This window comes from Drosophila guanche, unplaced genomic scaffold (assembly GCF_900245975.1).
Source record: "Drosophila guanche unplaced genomic scaffold, DGUA_6, whole genome shotgun sequence".
Taxonomy (NCBI): Eukaryota; Metazoa; Arthropoda; class Insecta; order Diptera; family Drosophilidae; genus Drosophila; species Drosophila guanche.
In genome coordinates this window covers 9,223,017-9,239,905 of record NW_022995743.1, presented here as the reverse complement: position 1 = coordinate 9,239,905, position 16,889 = coordinate 9,223,017, and the positions used below count along the sequence as shown (strand labels likewise).

Here is a 16,889-nt window from a genome sequence, read left to right as displayed (position 1 = left end):
ATTTTCTAAACAATTTAACGAGCTCCAATAAAAGACTCGGACCCACAAGAACAAGGTCCTTTGCAGCCATAAATCCGAATGTTTCGGGGCTTTACGGTTGTAATTCGACACCTCACCGACAACGGACAACCCCATTCACACAATACGTGACCTGGTCGCGTTTTTAATTAACAATTTCGTAGAACAGGAGAGGCAAGCCCAAGTCCCAGGAACACGTGTTCCGGACTGTATGTAGGTTTCTGTCTATGTGGCTCAGGGGGTTCAGTAGGGTTTCTTGAATTAAGATAATAGCTGGGAAATTACAAAGAGCACTCTCTTGGGGAGCCAGGGAAATTGAAGGCCCTATCCAAATCAAAAAGAATGGGGGAAGGGAACGGCTAGAGCTCGCCCATCGAGGCTACAAAATCCGGAAAAGCTAAAACATACAAACAAACATTGGGCGCACCTTCAGCGCATGACGCAGGCTGAAACCTTCTTTTCAAACTGAAAACCCTACGACATGCATTTTAATTACATTGTTTTTTGCACCTTAACGTGTGGATCTACCGTAAAAGCCAACACCAACAACTACAACAATACATTTTGCATTGGCCAAAAAGGAACAACAGCACTGCCATGAAAAGCTTCTTAAAGGCAAACCGAAAGCAGAGGTGCCAGGTAGAGGAAGGACCAATGAAACCTGGATGCCCCCTTTCAATCAAAGCATTTGGGGCGAATTTTCTGGATTCGTCTGAATTGTGCAGGATTTTGTACTTAAACAGAAGTATATAAATATAATTGTAATAATGGAAATCTAATATTTTAGAGTATACCTTTGGTCGGATTGGAAGAGCATGCCGTGGTATGGACTTTGGTAAACTGAAGCGAGGCATGTGCAGCAATTAAAACTAGCTGCCACTCGCTCACATGAAGAGCGGGAAGAGAGAAGACCTCAAGTTCCTGGGGCCAAAGGTGTGGACAAGCCAACGTAACGCCAGCACCTGCTACTCGGCCAGAGTAGCGTGGGTGCGTTCAAATTCCCTCTTCTGTTGCTCTTTCTGTTTGGCTAGTTCCGGGCTGTGTGCGATGGGGGGGGGGGGGGGGGGGGGGGGGGGGGGGGTCAACTTTGGTCAGTGATAAAAGCGAAACGATAATTTCCCCACACGTGTATTTGTGTGTTGTTTGGTTTGTGGTAAAGTGAGCATTGACATGCAAATTTGCATTTAGAGGAAAAGCTTTTTGACGGCACGAAATGCCCAAAACAGGGAATGGACTTACATTATTAGTTGGAGAATAAATGTAGACCAGGCCATGTGAAGGTCACAGTTGAGTTCTATGTGCAGCTGCTGTTGCAGCTGAACTTTATTCCGAGCTGGTAGCAACTCAATTACATTGTGTTCCGGGGCTGAGGGGCGCTTTTTGGTAGCTCCAGGCCACGGCCCAGCGTGTGGTGTGTCCCTGATGAAACTCCGTGGTGGTAACATTGTTGATCTGACGTTCCTTCAGGTAGTCCAGGATCTTGGGCACGTTGGCCTTAACACCCAGCATGCTGGTGAAGATGCTGAAAATGTCAACGTAAATTCACTTTAAGCAACTTATCTCTAATTAAGATTGACTCACAGCACGCGCTGCTGGTTAAGCCGGCTCTCCTCAATGATGCGCTGAACGAACTGCACCTCGCCCCCCTCACAAGTCAGCTCCTCGGCACTGCCAGTGCGCACGTTGTTCGGCGCTGGTCGTCTCTGGGGATTGCGAGTGTTGCCCCCGAACGGATTGGGGGAGTTTGAGTCGAAGAAGGGTGGATTACACAGGCAGAAGTGGAATTCCTTCTCCAGTTTCTCCGACTCAAAGTAGCTCTTGAAGATGCTGGACTTGTCTGGCTGGGCATAGACTTCAATGCGGTCTTCCAGGTTGTTTCGCTTGACATTCTGCCGGGCATAGACAATGTTTTGTTGCTTCGACTCGAGGGCAAGCATGTTCCAGCCATTCTTTTTGGCGCCAAGCAACGAGTAAATGCAAGAGGAGCCACAACCTGCAGGAAATTTATATCAAATACACTGACAACGAAATTAGTACAAAACTTGCCAATATCAATGCCCCGCACATTCTCTAAATTGAGCGGCTCCAGCATGTCCTCCAGCCAGAGGATGTAGTTCAAGCGCAGGGCCAAGGTGGGCACCAAGCTGCCGGGTGCAAAATCCACGTTCAATTCAAAATATTCTTTAAGCAGCATCTTCGTCAGTTCGCGCAAGGTCTTCTCGTTGCGAAAATTAATCGACACCTTGCCAGTTAGTTCCTGTTTAAAGAGAATTTGCAATTAGTTCCTGGCTCCACGCTGCGGCTGCATCCAGTAGATTCCACTTACCAATTCGCAGACTTGTCTGAAATCTTTGTGCTTGATGGCCAGCTTGGTGTAGTCGGGCGGCACACGCAGAATATTGCGCGGATGCATGGCATACTTGCTTTGATTGTTAACCATTTTATTTGGATTAATTAATACCGCGAAATGCCGGGAAGCTGGAACAGCTGAGTGAGTACCTATCGAACTATCGGACAATACCTCGTCGTGCTGACACACCATGGGCTGCAAAAACATCGATTGCCAATATATTTAATATTATTGCGCAGCCGCAACATGTCTTGGCCTGGAAAATTGTTAATTACGTTTGAAAACTTCACCGCTGGCTTGCCAGCATTGACAAATGACAAAAGTGCAACGGTCTGCCCCAGCTCCTGTGATTGCCAATGTAAATGCTGTCGGGGTTTCAGCCAAAATTACGTTGCCTTCAATGGAGAACCTGTTGCGTCCTCCTCCACTGGCGGCGATGTCCAGAAAATGATGCGTCTCAGCACAGTGGACATGCTGCTGCTGCTACAGTCGGCACAGGCGCGCGACAATTTCTGGACAAATAATTTCTACAAGGCCAATCTTCAAGAGGATTATCAGGCGATTGTGGATGCCTTCGCATCGAGGCGGCGACAGGTGGATCTTGGGAAACTAGAGCCAATTATGGACACCATTACAGCTGGGTATCGACGCGCGGTGGGCCTTCTGCGTGGTGCCGAGGCCCATGGAGAGCTCCGGCCAAGCGCTGTTGCCCCAGCATATCCGGGACTGCGTTGCGGCTGCTTGGATTGTGAGAAATGGCCCTGGCGAACCCTCCAGCAGGTGGAGGAGCATCAGCGTGAGCACAGTCTGAGCTACAACTGGCACTGTCGGATTTGCTATCGCAGATACTACCTTCAACACATGCTCTCCTCTCACCTGAAGAGGAACGTGCGGCGCGACGGCTTCGGACAGCTAATGGAGAATGAAACGTACAAACAGCTGCTGAAGGATCAAAAGAAACAGGAAGTCGAATCGTACCAATCACCTCCTAAATTCCAGGAGATGATTATCAGCATACCCCAGGGCGTCCATCTCGACTTTGTGAGGGAACTGAGAGTGGGGTTATTGAAACGTAAACGTTGTTATCTCAGCAATTGTCCGCGATGTAATCACGAGTATCACTTTCCTTTCAGCCATCAGCTGCACATGCGCCGACATCAAGAACAGCGCAAGAACACCACCAGATCGTGCCCCACCTGCTGGCGGTCGTTCCGTACTCGTGCATGTCTTCTGAAGCATCAAAAAAGAGCTCGCCTAGCATGTCGTCTGCGGTATCGACCCTTCAAATGTCGCAGTTGCCGCTGGAGATTCCAAATGTGGTCGGCCCTGAAGACCCATGTGCTCCGGATGCATCAGCGAAGGAAGCCATGTCTGATATGCCAGATGCCCACAGTGAGTCGTTGTTGCTGCGCCCACTCAGCCGAGGAGTGCCGTGATGCTATTAAGAAGCATCGAGAGATGCTGCGCCTGCAGCGTGGACCCCCGAAGGTGGACAGGAAGCAACCCAAGCCGGTTTGCGGCATTTGCTCCCAAGAGTTGAGCAACAACTTCCTTCTGAAAGAGCACATGAACAAAAAGCATCTACACCGGCGAGATTTTTCGTGCGAATTCTGTGGATTGGCCTTCTACAGCCAGGGCTTGATGCAAGTCCACCGAAAAGCGGTCCATCTAATGGCGAAGAAAATACACTGCGAGGTCTGCGATCTCACCATCAAGGACAAGAGCAACTATAAGCGTCACTGCCAGAGCCAGAGGCACCTGGATCAGATAGTCAAAGCGTCCAAGGAGCGGTGCGAGGAGCGGTGCGAGGTGAAGCCTTTCGAGAGCCAGAGATCAGGTGTTTCAGTTCACTGTGAGACGTGTAAAGTCACCCTCAAAGGCGACATCAACCAGCACTTGCAGACCATCAAGCACAAGCGAAATGTTACGAAATCAAAAGAAATTAAAGCGGAAAAAAAGGATTCCTTGGAGCATTCCAGCGTGCGCCAGGAAGCAGTAGTTGGCTCGGAGCCATGTAGATTCCAGAAACCCGAAAAAGTGAATTACTGTGATATTTGTGATCACACAATCATTGGAACTATGCAGAGACACTTAAAATTGAGAAAGCATAGGAATAATTTAATGAATGATAAGGGAAAATAGAAACTGTGGTATACAAGTGTTAATGTTAATTGTTAATATTTATAAGCAGCTGGTAAAATGGAGGTGTATTATTAATTATTGGAAATAATACTAATACTAATCCATACTAAACTATACTATCGGTGGTATACCACATAGACACAGGAGATAATTTCCCTGACCGATTAGACACAGGAGAGAATTTAAGGTCATAAGTTATACAATCTAATAAAAATGAATATTTATAATAAGTCAAATTGATTATTAAATAGCTTTAAATTATTGTTTCAGTGTGAAAAGTCTTTGCAAGCTAGTAAAATCAAATTGAACATCAAAATCGAGGAATATGATTTAAGACTACAGTATATTTTGAAAATGAGTAGGTGTATTTTGGTATATTTCCGAGGTTCTGTTATCGATAATTCCTCGGTCACACCGAATCTAAAATTTTATATATTAGGCAAATGTAAGGTCATAAGGTATACAATCCAATAAAAACGAGTATTTATAACAAGTTAAATTGATTTTTCAATCGGATTAAATTATCGTTTTAGTGTCAAAAGTCTTTTCAAGCTGGTAATATCAAATAGAACATCAGAACCGAGGAATATGACGTAAGACTACGGTGTATTTACGGTATATTTTTAAAATGAGTAGGTATATTTTGGTATATTTCCAAGGTTCTGGTATCGATAATTCCGCAGTCACACTGGCGGTAACACTGATTTTCAGCTTGCAGCGTGTTGGCCCATACTAAATTATTGAAAATAAAGGTTAGTAAAATTAAATTGACAAGTAGTTGCTAAGCCGTCGATTTTCCTCCTATTTTTGGTCGAAAACGCAAAGTGAACTAGGTTAAAAAGAGTGTTTTAAATTATAGCCTCAAAATTTTCCATGATGATTTAGAGAAAACCAATTTTTTGTGTATGTATATGTGTGTCTGTGCGTGTGTATGTACGTCCTCGTTTCTTCATGGCGAAAAAATCATGCTGTGAAATCAATAAAAATGAGAGCAAATGATTAGTGCAATATTATTTTCAAAGTGATGAAGGATAAGGATTAAACAGAATGTGGTCTGTGGGGAATCGAAAAAATAATATAAATGAATCACTTGGAAGTACTCGCACAAAGAAAGTTATGTGTGCGTGTGTATGTATGTACACATATTCATGCAACAAAATGGCGGAGGCACATCGGAAAATCTCAAATGCTGTTGACGTTGCCTCTGCCAGTGTCTTTCCTCTTCGGGATGACCCGCCACCCCTGGTGGGTGAGTTTGAGTTTTTCGATTTTCCATCGGCCAGCTTCACTTTGTGTATCCTCCGTGTGCGCCTCAATCTCGCTGAGATCTGTGAACAAACACGCACACAAATGCATGCGAAATGTGTTTGTATTGTTGCACTTTGTTCGCCTTCTTTTCGTCATTGTAAAAATTGAGTACGCCTTAGTGGGGAAGTAGGAGGAGGCGAAGGCCTCTGAGATCGGTTCAAGATTCGAGATATTCCATCTTACTGCGCACACATCCAAGAGATTTGTATAACGTGGGTGTGCCATTTGGTTTTGGTTAGTTAAATATGCACCTCTCAGCCCCAGCAAACACTTGTACACGAGTCACGCGCTGGAATTGAGGTCAAAATCATCCACAACTGGGTCTTTTGCCGTGGCAGAGGGCCCGAGGCGCGGTCGGGTCGGGGTCGTCGACGCCTCGTTGCAGTGACTCTGCCACGGGGTGGCTTTTCACATTGGCCACTTTTGGGGAGGTGTTTAGAAGACATTGCAGGAAAAGTTCTTGCGAGTCGATTATGGATATACACACGTACAAACAGACTCGAGGCTAGGCTTAGGGCCAGGGTTGTTTAAGCTGTTTCGATACACACACACCCTAACATACACACATACATACGGTTGTATATGTATGTACAATCAATTAAGGCAAGGAAAGAAATTTCAGCTAAATAAACAGTGACTCATGTCCAAGTCTGCAATGTGGGACTGTTTACCACTTTGTCGTTGACTAAACACGCTAATCAACGCTCGACTATGCCTAGTATATGTATGTGTATCGGCGGGAGCGACTCTGTTTATTTCTCGGGGTCAAGGCACTTTAATTCGATGGCGCAGAAGACCAGCATCGAGCGAGTGAGATAGGTAGCAGGCGAACGAGCAGCAAAGCAGAGGCCATAAACCTCCACACAAAGAAAGGACACTGACACTATGGTGCGCCGTTCTTGCGCATCGGCGGAGGGCAGACACAGCTTCTAGCCAGCAATTTGGTTATTTTTCGTGTCCCCACCCCCATCCCTCTCGCTCCATGGTCCGCATTCTTCCAGTTTCAATTGTGGGCTGGGCTATGAGAGTATGAGCGTGAGAGCAAACAAAGAAAGCTGGAACAAAGAAGTAGAGAGAGCCACCATATGATTCTATGCGAGCGAAAGTAATTCAAGTTGGTTGAACTAAAGTCCATATTTTTCATGAGATACATCTAGAAAATATTGATTTTTTCACACTAATATCGTTAAATATCAGCAAATTTATGTGCTGAACTTCCAATGGATGGCAATGCTTAACAAACAAAGCAAGTGAAAAAGAGATCTAGAGAGTGTGTGAGTGAGAGAGAGAGAGCAGAAAGGGGAGAACAGAACAAAGCAGCAGAAACAGTGAAATGAACTTGAGTTTGTTTTATTTGGCGAGGTTATTTCCATTAAGTATTTCCAGTTTGCATTGAATGTTTTTCCGAGTGCAGGTGCTCAGTCATGTACATATGTGGAGAAAATAATTGTAATTATCTATGTGGAAGCTGTCGATTAGTTTTCCTGTAAATTTGCGTCACAATAGAACGTGACTGTGTAAGAGCTGGAATTAGAGTTGTGATATTTTAGTCTTTCCTTTTCCGTCTCCCAAGTCGGGTATAAATTTGTTTTGTTTTTGATTCCCAAATTCCATCTTTGCTTGAAACAGGACTCCCATATACGCAAGGCAGCCCAAGTTTAACGGAACTGAGAGACTAATCCCCAGTTTCCACGCAGGCCACAGCTGAAGAAGACCAAGACTTAGACGAAGAAGCAACCCAACCGAACGGAAGGAACGCGTCCACTCCACTCCAGTCTCAACGCAACCTACACCTTACCTTGTCCCTGTGTGCGTGCGCGTGTGTGTTGTTTGATTTGTGTGTGTCTCGTTTCTGTGTTGAAGGATCAGACCAGATCCGACCAGGAGGAGCAACCAGCGGATCCCCCAAACGACCGACCGACCACACTCTAGACAGATCTCGCTCCTTGCACCTGTGTCCACAGCTGCAATTTATATTTCGCCCCGAGTTGATCAAGAAAAATCATCACCATTCCTCTATCAACGTTCGACGCCGCTCCCCTTTTGCACTCTTACGACGACAGTCCGCAACGTTGGGAGCACACCAACGGGCACCAGGCAGGCGTCATCATAGATCAGTTTCGGAGCGGTAAAACGATCACCATTGAGGGAGGCACCAGCACCGGTGATACGACGAGCATCGGCGGCGGCAGCGATTTAAGACTGGTAATAACGGCGAACCCTAGCGAGATCGAGCGCAATTACGATCAGCTTACCAATCGTGGTGGCGGCGGAGGCGGTGGCGTTATAGGCGTCAGCTGCGGTGGCCAAACACCACCGACACCAACGGTCGGGAAAACCCTGCTCAACACCAGTCCCAATCTTTTGCCGATTACAACAGCGACTGACACGTTCAACAACCTTAAGAATCTGGTGAAGATCGACAAGGGCTCATCACCCGCATCGAATCAAGGAGGTGGCAACTATCGCAAGGGCTCGAACAGTTCTATCTACAAGTCGGGCAGTGGCGGTGGAGTATCCCCAGCCATAAGCAATAGCAACGAGGGTTTGGGTGGTAGAAACGGCAGCCGTTCATCTGGTGGCCCAACTGGACACTTTTCCACTGGCTATAGCAAAAATTCCGCCAAAATTCGTCAACACGATAGTGAGGTGAGCCCAAGACCTCGACGATCTTACCAGGGTGACTCGTCGTCGTCGCGTTACTATCAAAAGAATAGTGACATTTTGGGTCAAAGCATCAGCAGTCAGCAGCTTGGAAGCACCGACGGAAGCTACAACGGCTCTGGACGATATTCTTCGAGTGATCAGCAAGGCGGAGCGCATCGTGGTAGTCGCAGCTATCACTCCAACTCCGATGGCAGCTATAATCGATCAATAAACTCCAATTCCACCGGCGGTCCTGCTGGCGGAGCAAGCAGCGGAAGTGGTGGCGGCGGCGGCAGTAATTACCGCTCCTCCCGCAACTACGAAAACGGCAATGGAAGCAACGGACAACAGTCGCGTTACGGCAACGGCAACTCCTCGTCCAACTACAACGGAGCCGCATCGAGCTCAATTAACAAGTCATCGTCGTACGGGCATCAGCGTGGTGGCAACGATGGAGTCGTGAGCGGAGTTCGTCGCGAAGAATACCCCAACAACTACCGCGACAGCTACGAAGACTCTCCCTCACATCAACGATACAACAATACTAACAGCCAAGAGCGAAACGGAGGCTCTGGAGCAGCAGGCCCACGATCTGGTTACAATAGGGCCCCTGAGACCGATCGCTACGAGCGTGGAGCGCCCTCCAGTCGTCCTACAGGCGTTCGCAACGGAAATGCGCCTGCTCAGGTGTCAGCTTCCACTTCCAATTCTTCGAACATTTCTCTGAACAACTCCGCCAACTCGGCAGCCACTTCTCAGCAATTACAGTCGTCGCAACAGCATCAGCAGCAGCACCAAAACCAATCGCAACAGCAGCAGCAACAACAACAACAGCAGCAATCACAGGCAGCAGGAGGCACCAAGGCAAACACTCCGCCACCAATTACTGGTCGTTGGATACCACCATCTTTGCGTCCACAGCATGGACTTACCCAGAGCGAGAAGAACGATGCCGTGTTCCGGCGCGTGAGGGGAATACTGAACAAGCTTACGCCCGAGAAATTCCAGGAGCTGAGCGATGAACTACTGCAGCTTGACCTCAATTCGATTGTCATTTTGAATGGTGTGATCTTGCTGATCTTTGACAAGGCATTGGATGAGCCCAAGTATTCGTCTATGTACGCACAGCTGTGCAAGCGCCTGTCCGAGGAAGCACCATCGTTTGATAAGGAACCGAACAACTCTTGCACTTTCCTGCGACTGCTGATTGCCGTGTGTCGCGACAAGTTTAACAATCGGCTGAAGCGTGACGAGAACGACAACAGCAGACCGCCGCCAGAAAATGAGGCCGACGAGGAGGAACGCCGCCACCTGGCGAAGCAGCGCATGCTCGGCAACGTTAAATTTATTGGGGAGCTCAACAAGCTCGACATGCTGTCGAAGACCGTGCTGCATCAGTGCATCATGGAGCTACTGGACAAGAAGAAGAAACGTACGGCCGGTGCGCAGGAAATGTGCGAGGACATGGAATGCCTGGCTCAGTTGCTCAAGACTTGCGGCAAGAATCTGGATTCAGAACAGGGCAAAGAGCTGATGAATCAGTACTTCGAGACGTTGGAACGTCGATCAAAGTCAACTGAATATCCACCAAGGATACGCTTCATGCTAAAGGATGTCATCGAGCTGCGACTGAACCATTGGATTCCACGCAAGGTTGGCACCGCCGAGGGACCCGTCCCCATAAAGCAAATACGCTCGGACGACGACTCTATCATTCGCACCCCCTTCCCCAATCGCAATCGCGATATGCGCAACAACGAACGCGATGGCGACAGCTGGATGAATCGATTCCACTTGAATATCCAGCCTGGCTACAATGATATGTTCAGCGGGCTAAGCGTCACCGGATCCTCTCCCATTGTGTCCCCGTAAGTAGAGAATTTCAGTCTGGTATTCAAACTGTTTTTACATTAAATCTTCCTTTCAGATTCGCCACCAGCTCGAATCGGGACCGGGATCGCGATAATCGCCAGTACAACAATCGCGGCGACCGTAATCGCGACCAGAACGGTGGAGGCGGCGGCAGCGGTGGCGGTGGTGGCGGAAACTACAACAATCGCTACAACAAGCACAACCAGAACGGTGGAGGAAATATCGGTGGAGGGTCGTCCGGTAACCGGGACCGCGACCGTGATGATTCGCGCAGGAACAACGACCGCGACAGGGACCGCAACGATGGACAATATGGAGGTAATCAGCTGCTTGGAAGCAAGGAGCTAGCGCCGCGTTTCAAGCGTAATTTGATCACCACAAACCAGGATGCGGTGGAGAACTTGCAAATGCGCCCGGCGGCCAACTCCTTGCTTTTCCGAGCGGCCAACCAGAACCAGAAGTTCCCAGCCACGTTGCCCATGTCGACGCCACCCAACAGCAGTCAGAGCAAGGAACAGGGTCAGCTATCCAACTCTCACTATCCATTGTTGGGCACTCCAACATCCCATCTGATGAATCCAGCACGTCCATCGTCCACTCCGTCTGCAGAATATGCAGATAACAAGACACTGCATGGTATTCAGCAGGAGAAGACCCTTAAGGCGACTTCATCATCGCCCAACTTCAGCTCGGCTGGTGGTGGCTCTCATGAGAAACTGAATGAGCAGAACTCGGATGCCCAATCCGCAAAGTCTTCGATCGACGGCAAAGATCAACAATCCGTGGAGAGACCTATAACACCAGCTGGCAATGGCTCAGCCAAGCAAAATAAGAAGGATAAGTATACCAGCAAGGAGGAACTGGGCAAGAAGGCCACCATCTACTTCAAGGAGAACTTCTTTTACGAAGAGGAGCCAAAGGATGAGGAGGAGACAGAGGTCGAGGCTCCAGCACCAGCTGCAGAGCAGGAAGGTGAAACACCAGCACCTTCTGTCAAGTCGGACCGATTCACTGAGCTGCTGGAAGGATTCCAAGAGTTAAAATTACCCGAGAAGGCTCTGAAGGATGTGTGCATTAACTTGCTAATGGATGTGCTGGACCGTGCGAATGAAGTCTACTTGGAGCGCGTCGTGCGCTTCTTGCAGGCAATGCGCAAACAGTCGAGCATTAAGCCGAACATTATTGTAGAGGTCTTCAAGCAGCTGGTGAACAAGATGAATGAGCGCGAGGCTCTTAACCCGAGGATCACGGCCCTCGTGGCAAATGTCCTAAGCAAGACCGTTTGCGAGCCAGCTTTGCTGAAGCTGAACGACATCGCCAACTACACGGACAATGGTCAGCACTTCCCGCTGTTCCTTTTGGTGCTGCAGCAGCTGCACAAGAGCATTGGCAAGGAGAGTTTGGAGGAGAAGTTCAGAGCAAGCAAAATAGATCTGATGAACAGTCTGCCGGAGGTTGATCGAAACAAGGAGAGACTGGCAGAAATACTCGAGGATCGCAATCTTTCCTTCCTTTATCCGTTGCTTAAAGTGCAGGCCGAGATGATGAAGCAGCTGCTGAGCGATCCAAGTCCCCAAAACTTCTACAAGTGGATTAAATCGAATGTGGACAACAAGTACTACAAGGACCCCGGCTTTATTCAAGCCCTTATGACAGTAGTGGTCAAATATATAACCAAGGAGACGACATTGGCCCCCAATCTGGATCCAAAGGAAGCACCGGAGAAGTCTGTTACCCAGAAGGAGCAGCAACTGCTGGAGAACTACAGCCAGATGCTGCAGACCTTCCTTGGACAAAACGAACTGCAACTTATCGCGCTTTATGCATTGCAGGCGTTCTGCTTTAACGAGAATTTCCCCAAGGGTAAGTCGGTGAAGAAGAGACCCCTTCCCTGCCCCTGCCCCCTTTTTATTCGATTAGTTTAAAGTGCTAACCTCCTAACCATTCTCTTTTTACGTTTTAGGCATGCTGTGCCGCTGGTTCAAATATCTGTACGAGTCGGAAATTATTGAGGAGGAGGCATTCGTCTCGTGGAAGGAGGAGATTTCCGACAAATATCCAGGCAAAGGATCTGCCCTGTTCCAAGTGAACGCCTGGCTGACTTGGCTACAAGAAGCCGAATCCGAGGACGATGAGGATTAAGAAGCACCGCTCCGAATAACAAAAATAACAACAACAACAACAAAAACACTATTGTATATCACCTTAATTTATATTCACAAATTGATTACATGAAAAATAACAAAGAAAAAGCCACAAAAATTAAGCAGGATGAAAGTGAAAGTGAACGCTTGGAAACGCGGTTGCAAATCTTAGTCAAATTATAGTAGAAGAACCCACAAGTTAATCAAAATTATTTGATATCCATAAATGCAAACAATTAACAAATTAATATCAACAAATACAGACGTAACGAATAATTATTCCATGAAATATAAACGCAAACGAAAGTAGTAGATTTCAATTGACATTTCAAGTCACGTAAACGTTCGTAAACAATACAATTTTAATTTATAATTAGTAAATCTTAAATCTTAACTCAACCGGAACTGAGAACTGATCTATCGAATATTATATTCCCCCTAAATTTTTTGTTATCTTATCTCTATTTAATTGCCACTCGCACATTTCTCTTTTTTGTATCCATTAACAGTAGTTCAAATCAAACACAGCTAAAGGAATATAAAAATCATTAGATGTGCGCAGTAATTGCAGTAATCTGAATGTAATTGTGAACAAAATATCGTGCATATGTATTTTAACTCAAACAAAAATCTATAAAAAATCTGTCGACATTAATTAGAACTCTAATAAAAATGCTATTGAAGTCGCAGGAAAATACACAGTCTATTATATTAGTTATGTTGATATCCAAATCAAAGGGAGCAAATTATGCATATTTATATAACGATGATGCCCTGTGGCCCAGTGCCGCATTTCTTTTTCAGGATAATTACGGTCTGAGTTGGAGGCAGGAGCAGTGTGACCAAGAGGGTCCCATCTGAAGCTGAATCTTCTGGTAGAGAAGACTGACTCCTACGCTTCTGGCCAATAATAAGCAGGCATCACTGTATTGATGGACTTTACAGCAATTGAATTGGTCTTCATGTAGTTTCTTGAACACCACAATAGCTTCTCGTTACTTCATTTAAATTTGAACGGACTGTACATTTTGGCGGCAACTGACTAGCGAATGGTTAACCAGTACTGGTCAGCGCGATTCAAAGCTTTGCAACACTGTTTGCCCACGCCAAAATCTGCATTTCATTGTTTTGTTTATTTACTCTTTTCAAAGTGACATTTCTATAAGAAATTAACTTTAAATATAGTCAAACACATAAGTTGGAGTTAGAGACATGGAGAATCTTAGAATTTCGGATACAGCAGCAGCCGGAGATGCTGTACAGCTGAATGGCCACGGACACAACCAGGAGGCCGGTAGATTCACCTCACACATGACCATTTTGGACAATGGTCCGGCACAGTTTATAGTGCGTGTCCTCAAGATGAATGGCAGCACAATGCTGATAATAAATTCGAAGGAAAGTGAGGTTTTCGATGAGCTGGCGGTTGGCATGCCCCCACGCGACTCCACCAAAAGCGATGCACTCTCATCGACCATTATGGGTGGTTACGGCCAAACCGAATCATCTGTTCTGGCCGCCAAGCTGAGCAAGCGATATCGTCGGCAGTTCTTCGTGAGCTTAAACATTGGAGGAGATCGTCTGGTGACTCCGTTGTTCGAAAAATCGCTTGTCACCTATATGCAGAGCCATCTGGATCACTTCGTATAGCCAGGCCCTTCGCAAGGTATGTAGTGTGGCCTGTGATTAAAATTAAACTGCAGCAATATTTATTTATGGTTCATAGGCATAGCCAGCAATTGTTGACACTGCGCCGTGTGGGGGTCACAGGCATTGGGTGCGTTTATTTTGGTGATTGCTGGTTGCTGGCGACCCCACGGACGCCACTCTCTCGCCGCACAGAACTCCATTCTCCGCTCAGACGACGGCAACAACACAACACAACACAGCCAGCGTCATGCGTCGGACGAGTGAGCGCGAACTTTAAAAGTACAACAACGGAATTGTTTTAGTCTAATAAATTTACTACCCCCCCAAAAAAGTAAGTTTACATTCGTTCAATCTGCCTGCTGGCCAGCCCTGCAATCAATTGTGTCGCGATAGTATTCGGTGTGTGTGTAAGGCCGAGTTCACACGCTGTAGGTGTGCATGGCCGCATGCCGCACTCATGATCAGGTCTGTGTTCACGGTTGGATCTCGTTGTCGATGTACAAATTCAAGGCCAGTTCGTCTGCACGGGTAATGTTGAGTGTCTAGTGATTCCATCAGGTCCTATATTTTTGCCCATTTCCAGTACATTAGACAAAAAGATTTGCTTGGATAGCTAAGCTCTTCAGCTCTTCGAAAACTTGAAGTTTCACTTCCTGCCTGACTCTTATGAATCGAAATCTAGAGATAATCCAGCAGGCTGGCCAATTATTGCCCCCTTCAAGAATTTCTACCATAGAGTATATAAAAAGAAAAGACCCCAGCGGCTTTTGGGTAGTTGTTGGATCTACCATACCATTACGTGCATATTTGTTATTAAAACTTTTCCGTTAAACTTGAACAATTGGGCCTCTCGTGCGCCCAGTCTAGACGAGATATTGTCAGCCGTATCAGCGGCAGAAACAAACGCATATCGCACCCAAATAGCAACACCAATTGTATGTACGGGTATATAAATAGAGCCACTGCCGGAAGGTCTGGCTGGTGGCAGGCCATGGGCTCCCACGAATGTCTGGAATGGTCTTTTTGCTTTACGTTTTTCGCCATATCACACTGTCTGGGGATGTTGTTCGTTGGATGATAAGGCATATAAATAATAGATCAGAATCACCTATACATAATGGAGGTGACAAGAGAGGAACCCGTTCGCGTTTCCATGCCCCTGCTGCATGCAAACGTTCCTCATTTGGTGATGGATGCGTCTGGCTGGAGTACCGGGCAGCTTGCTGTCTGGATGGACTTTGGAAGTCTGTCGTTGTCAGCAACAAAGCAATTAGCCATCCATTGGACTCTGCAGTAACCACTCATATCAGCTCGCAGTGGGTCCACCGCCGCCCAGCGTCGCCACCGTCGCGACAAGATAACTCCAATCAACAATGTCCACATGACATGGAGCATTCTCGGCTGTCTCCGTTCTTGGCCGCGGTACGTGCATCTTCAAGATAAACCCGACTTGAGCACACGCCCGACCCAAAGCCTCTTATTGGACCCAATACACGGCTCGTTCCGAGATCTCGTTTGTGGGCTTATCAGCACCCAAAATCACCTTTGCCAACCACCCAGACCCCGTGCCGTTCGTTATCAGTCGAGTGTTGTTAATTTGACGGAAATATTGAACATCATCCCGTTGCCGGGAATCGCAACCAGATCGAACTGGATCCCAGAGTCCCGCATCCCGACTTCAAGTGTCTGAGATTTCGAATTTGTTTTTATTTACGTTCGCTTTGAATTCGGACCACGGAAAATTAATAGGCGGCACACACACGCTTCCCGCAACGGCTCCCCAACCGAAATTCGCAAATGTTTATATTATTTTTTTGTCTGTTATCAGCCCCGCCCCTAGTTAATGGACTTTGGGAGTGTCCGAGGGGGGGAATGGTCTGTGCATTCCCTGTCCATACATGTGTATGTGCAGTAGGAGAGCTGCAGGGAGGGAAGGGCTGCTCGTAGAACGTTTTGCTTATCAATCGCCGCTCGCGCCATACAAAGTTCAGAATCGAAGTCAGAAAATCCGGATTTCTGTATTGTCACCGCTGCCGCCGCCGGCCCGCTTCCATTTCGCCAATGATATTTTGGGATGATTATGTTATATGACCGCCAAACGCATGGCAAACATTAAATTAGGTTGCGCCTGGGGTCCTTCAGCGGCAGTCTTTGGCAAAGCAAATAGAGATTATACAGAAATCCGATCGCTCCCCAAGGTTGAGCTTTGAGCTGTGCGCGAAACTGTACTTAAATATGGGAGAGGCACACGAGGCAGCAGCTGCAGAGCAGTCCGTGGGCTGATTCCTCTATCTATTTATAAATCTGATGCTTCAATTCTCTCGCTCGAGTTTCCATCAGTTCGGCTTGATTAGCGATTGAGTGGGGAATGTACTATTGGCACTGAGTACACCTGTTGCGGAATTACATTTGCTGATAGTGGCCAAGAGCTTATCAAAATCAAAGTCAAAACCTCTCCCCTACCCGTTTCTTTATGTAATGCAGAGACCCCACTCGGTGGCCCGTGTGGCAGGCCTTGGGCTGCTAGAGAGGGAGGCTAGAGTGAAGGTTGTCCGTGCCCATGCCCGTGATTCACTAACTTTCGGCCGCCAGACAGTGCCTGATAGCGTGATAAGCGAAGCCAGCACCCAGCAGAGCGATACCAATGCCGTCGGCACCCCTGCATACACGCTTTGGCCTTAAGAATAGACTCACACGATTCCCGTTTCATTCACGTCATGGCGCAGAAACTTGGCTGATTTCGATATGGGAGCGGAACG

General features: G+C 47.2%; 4 protein-coding genes and 1 long non-coding RNA gene across 7 annotated transcripts in view; 4 read left to right on the top strand and 1 right to left on the bottom strand.

Annotated features, from left to right (window-relative positions):
• LOC117578710 (U6 small nuclear RNA (adenine-(43)-N(6))-methyltransferase) overlaps positions 1-2,502 on the bottom strand; it is a 29,998-nt gene extending 27,496 nt beyond the window's left edge. Inside the window, exons 1-4 of the mRNA XM_034264360.1 lie at positions 2,345-2,502; positions 2,065-2,275; positions 1,600-2,011; positions 1,258-1,540 (exon numbers count right to left, since the gene is read on the bottom strand). Of these exons, the coding sequence (XP_034120251.1) occupies positions 1,363-1,540; positions 1,600-2,011; positions 2,065-2,275; positions 2,345-2,458 (915 nt within the window). The 5' untranslated portion in view covers positions 2,459-2,502 and the 3' untranslated portion in view covers positions 1,258-1,362. The remainder of the gene's footprint in view (positions 1-1,257; positions 1,541-1,599; positions 2,012-2,064; positions 2,276-2,344) is intronic.
• Positions 2,503-2,606: 104 nt separating this feature from the next.
• Positions 2,607-4,746, top strand: LOC117578700 (transcriptional repressor CTCF). 2 transcript variants are annotated; one of them, XM_034264346.1, is made up of 2 exons: positions 2,607-3,440; positions 3,502-3,718. In XM_034264346.1, the coding sequence occupies exons 1-2, from the start codon at positions 2,615-2,617 to the stop codon at positions 3,600-3,602; spliced, it is 927 nt and encodes a 308-aa protein (XP_034120237.1). In that variant the 5' UTR covers positions 2,607-2,614; the 3' UTR covers positions 3,603-3,718. The 2 variants fall into 2 exon arrangements, with proteins under 2 accessions (XP_034120237.1, XP_034120236.1); XM_034264345.1 differs by having other exon boundaries at positions 2,607-4,746.
• Positions 4,747-5,134: 388 nt separating this feature from the next.
• Positions 5,135-7,533, top strand: LOC117578715. The gene is made up of 2 exons (XR_004573391.1): positions 5,135-5,262; positions 7,448-7,533. It is a non-coding gene; the product is annotated as an uncharacterized LOC117578715 (long non-coding RNA).
• Positions 7,534-7,807: 274 nt separating this feature from the next.
• On the top strand, positions 7,808-12,742 carry LOC117578697 (eukaryotic translation initiation factor 4 gamma 2; the record flags this gene model as incomplete). The annotated part of the gene is given in 3 exon segments (XM_034264342.1): positions 7,808-10,332; positions 10,392-12,199; positions 12,300-12,742. Coding segments are annotated over 3 exon segments (4,512 nt in total), but the record flags the coding sequence as incomplete, so codon positions are not given.
• An 855-nt stretch (positions 12,743-13,597) lies between these two features.
• LOC117578714 lies at positions 13,598-14,465 on the top strand. Of its 2 annotated transcripts, none has more exons than XM_034264367.1 (2): positions 13,598-14,146; positions 14,207-14,465. In XM_034264367.1, the coding sequence occupies exon 1, from the start codon at positions 13,693-13,695 to the stop codon at positions 14,128-14,130; it is 438 nt and encodes a 145-aa protein (XP_034120258.1). In that variant the 5' UTR covers positions 13,598-13,692; the 3' UTR covers positions 14,131-14,146; positions 14,207-14,465. The 2 variants fall into 2 exon arrangements, with proteins under 2 accessions (XP_034120258.1, XP_034120257.1); XM_034264366.1 differs by having other exon boundaries at positions 13,600-14,141.
• Positions 14,466-16,889: the final 2,424 nt, after the last annotated feature.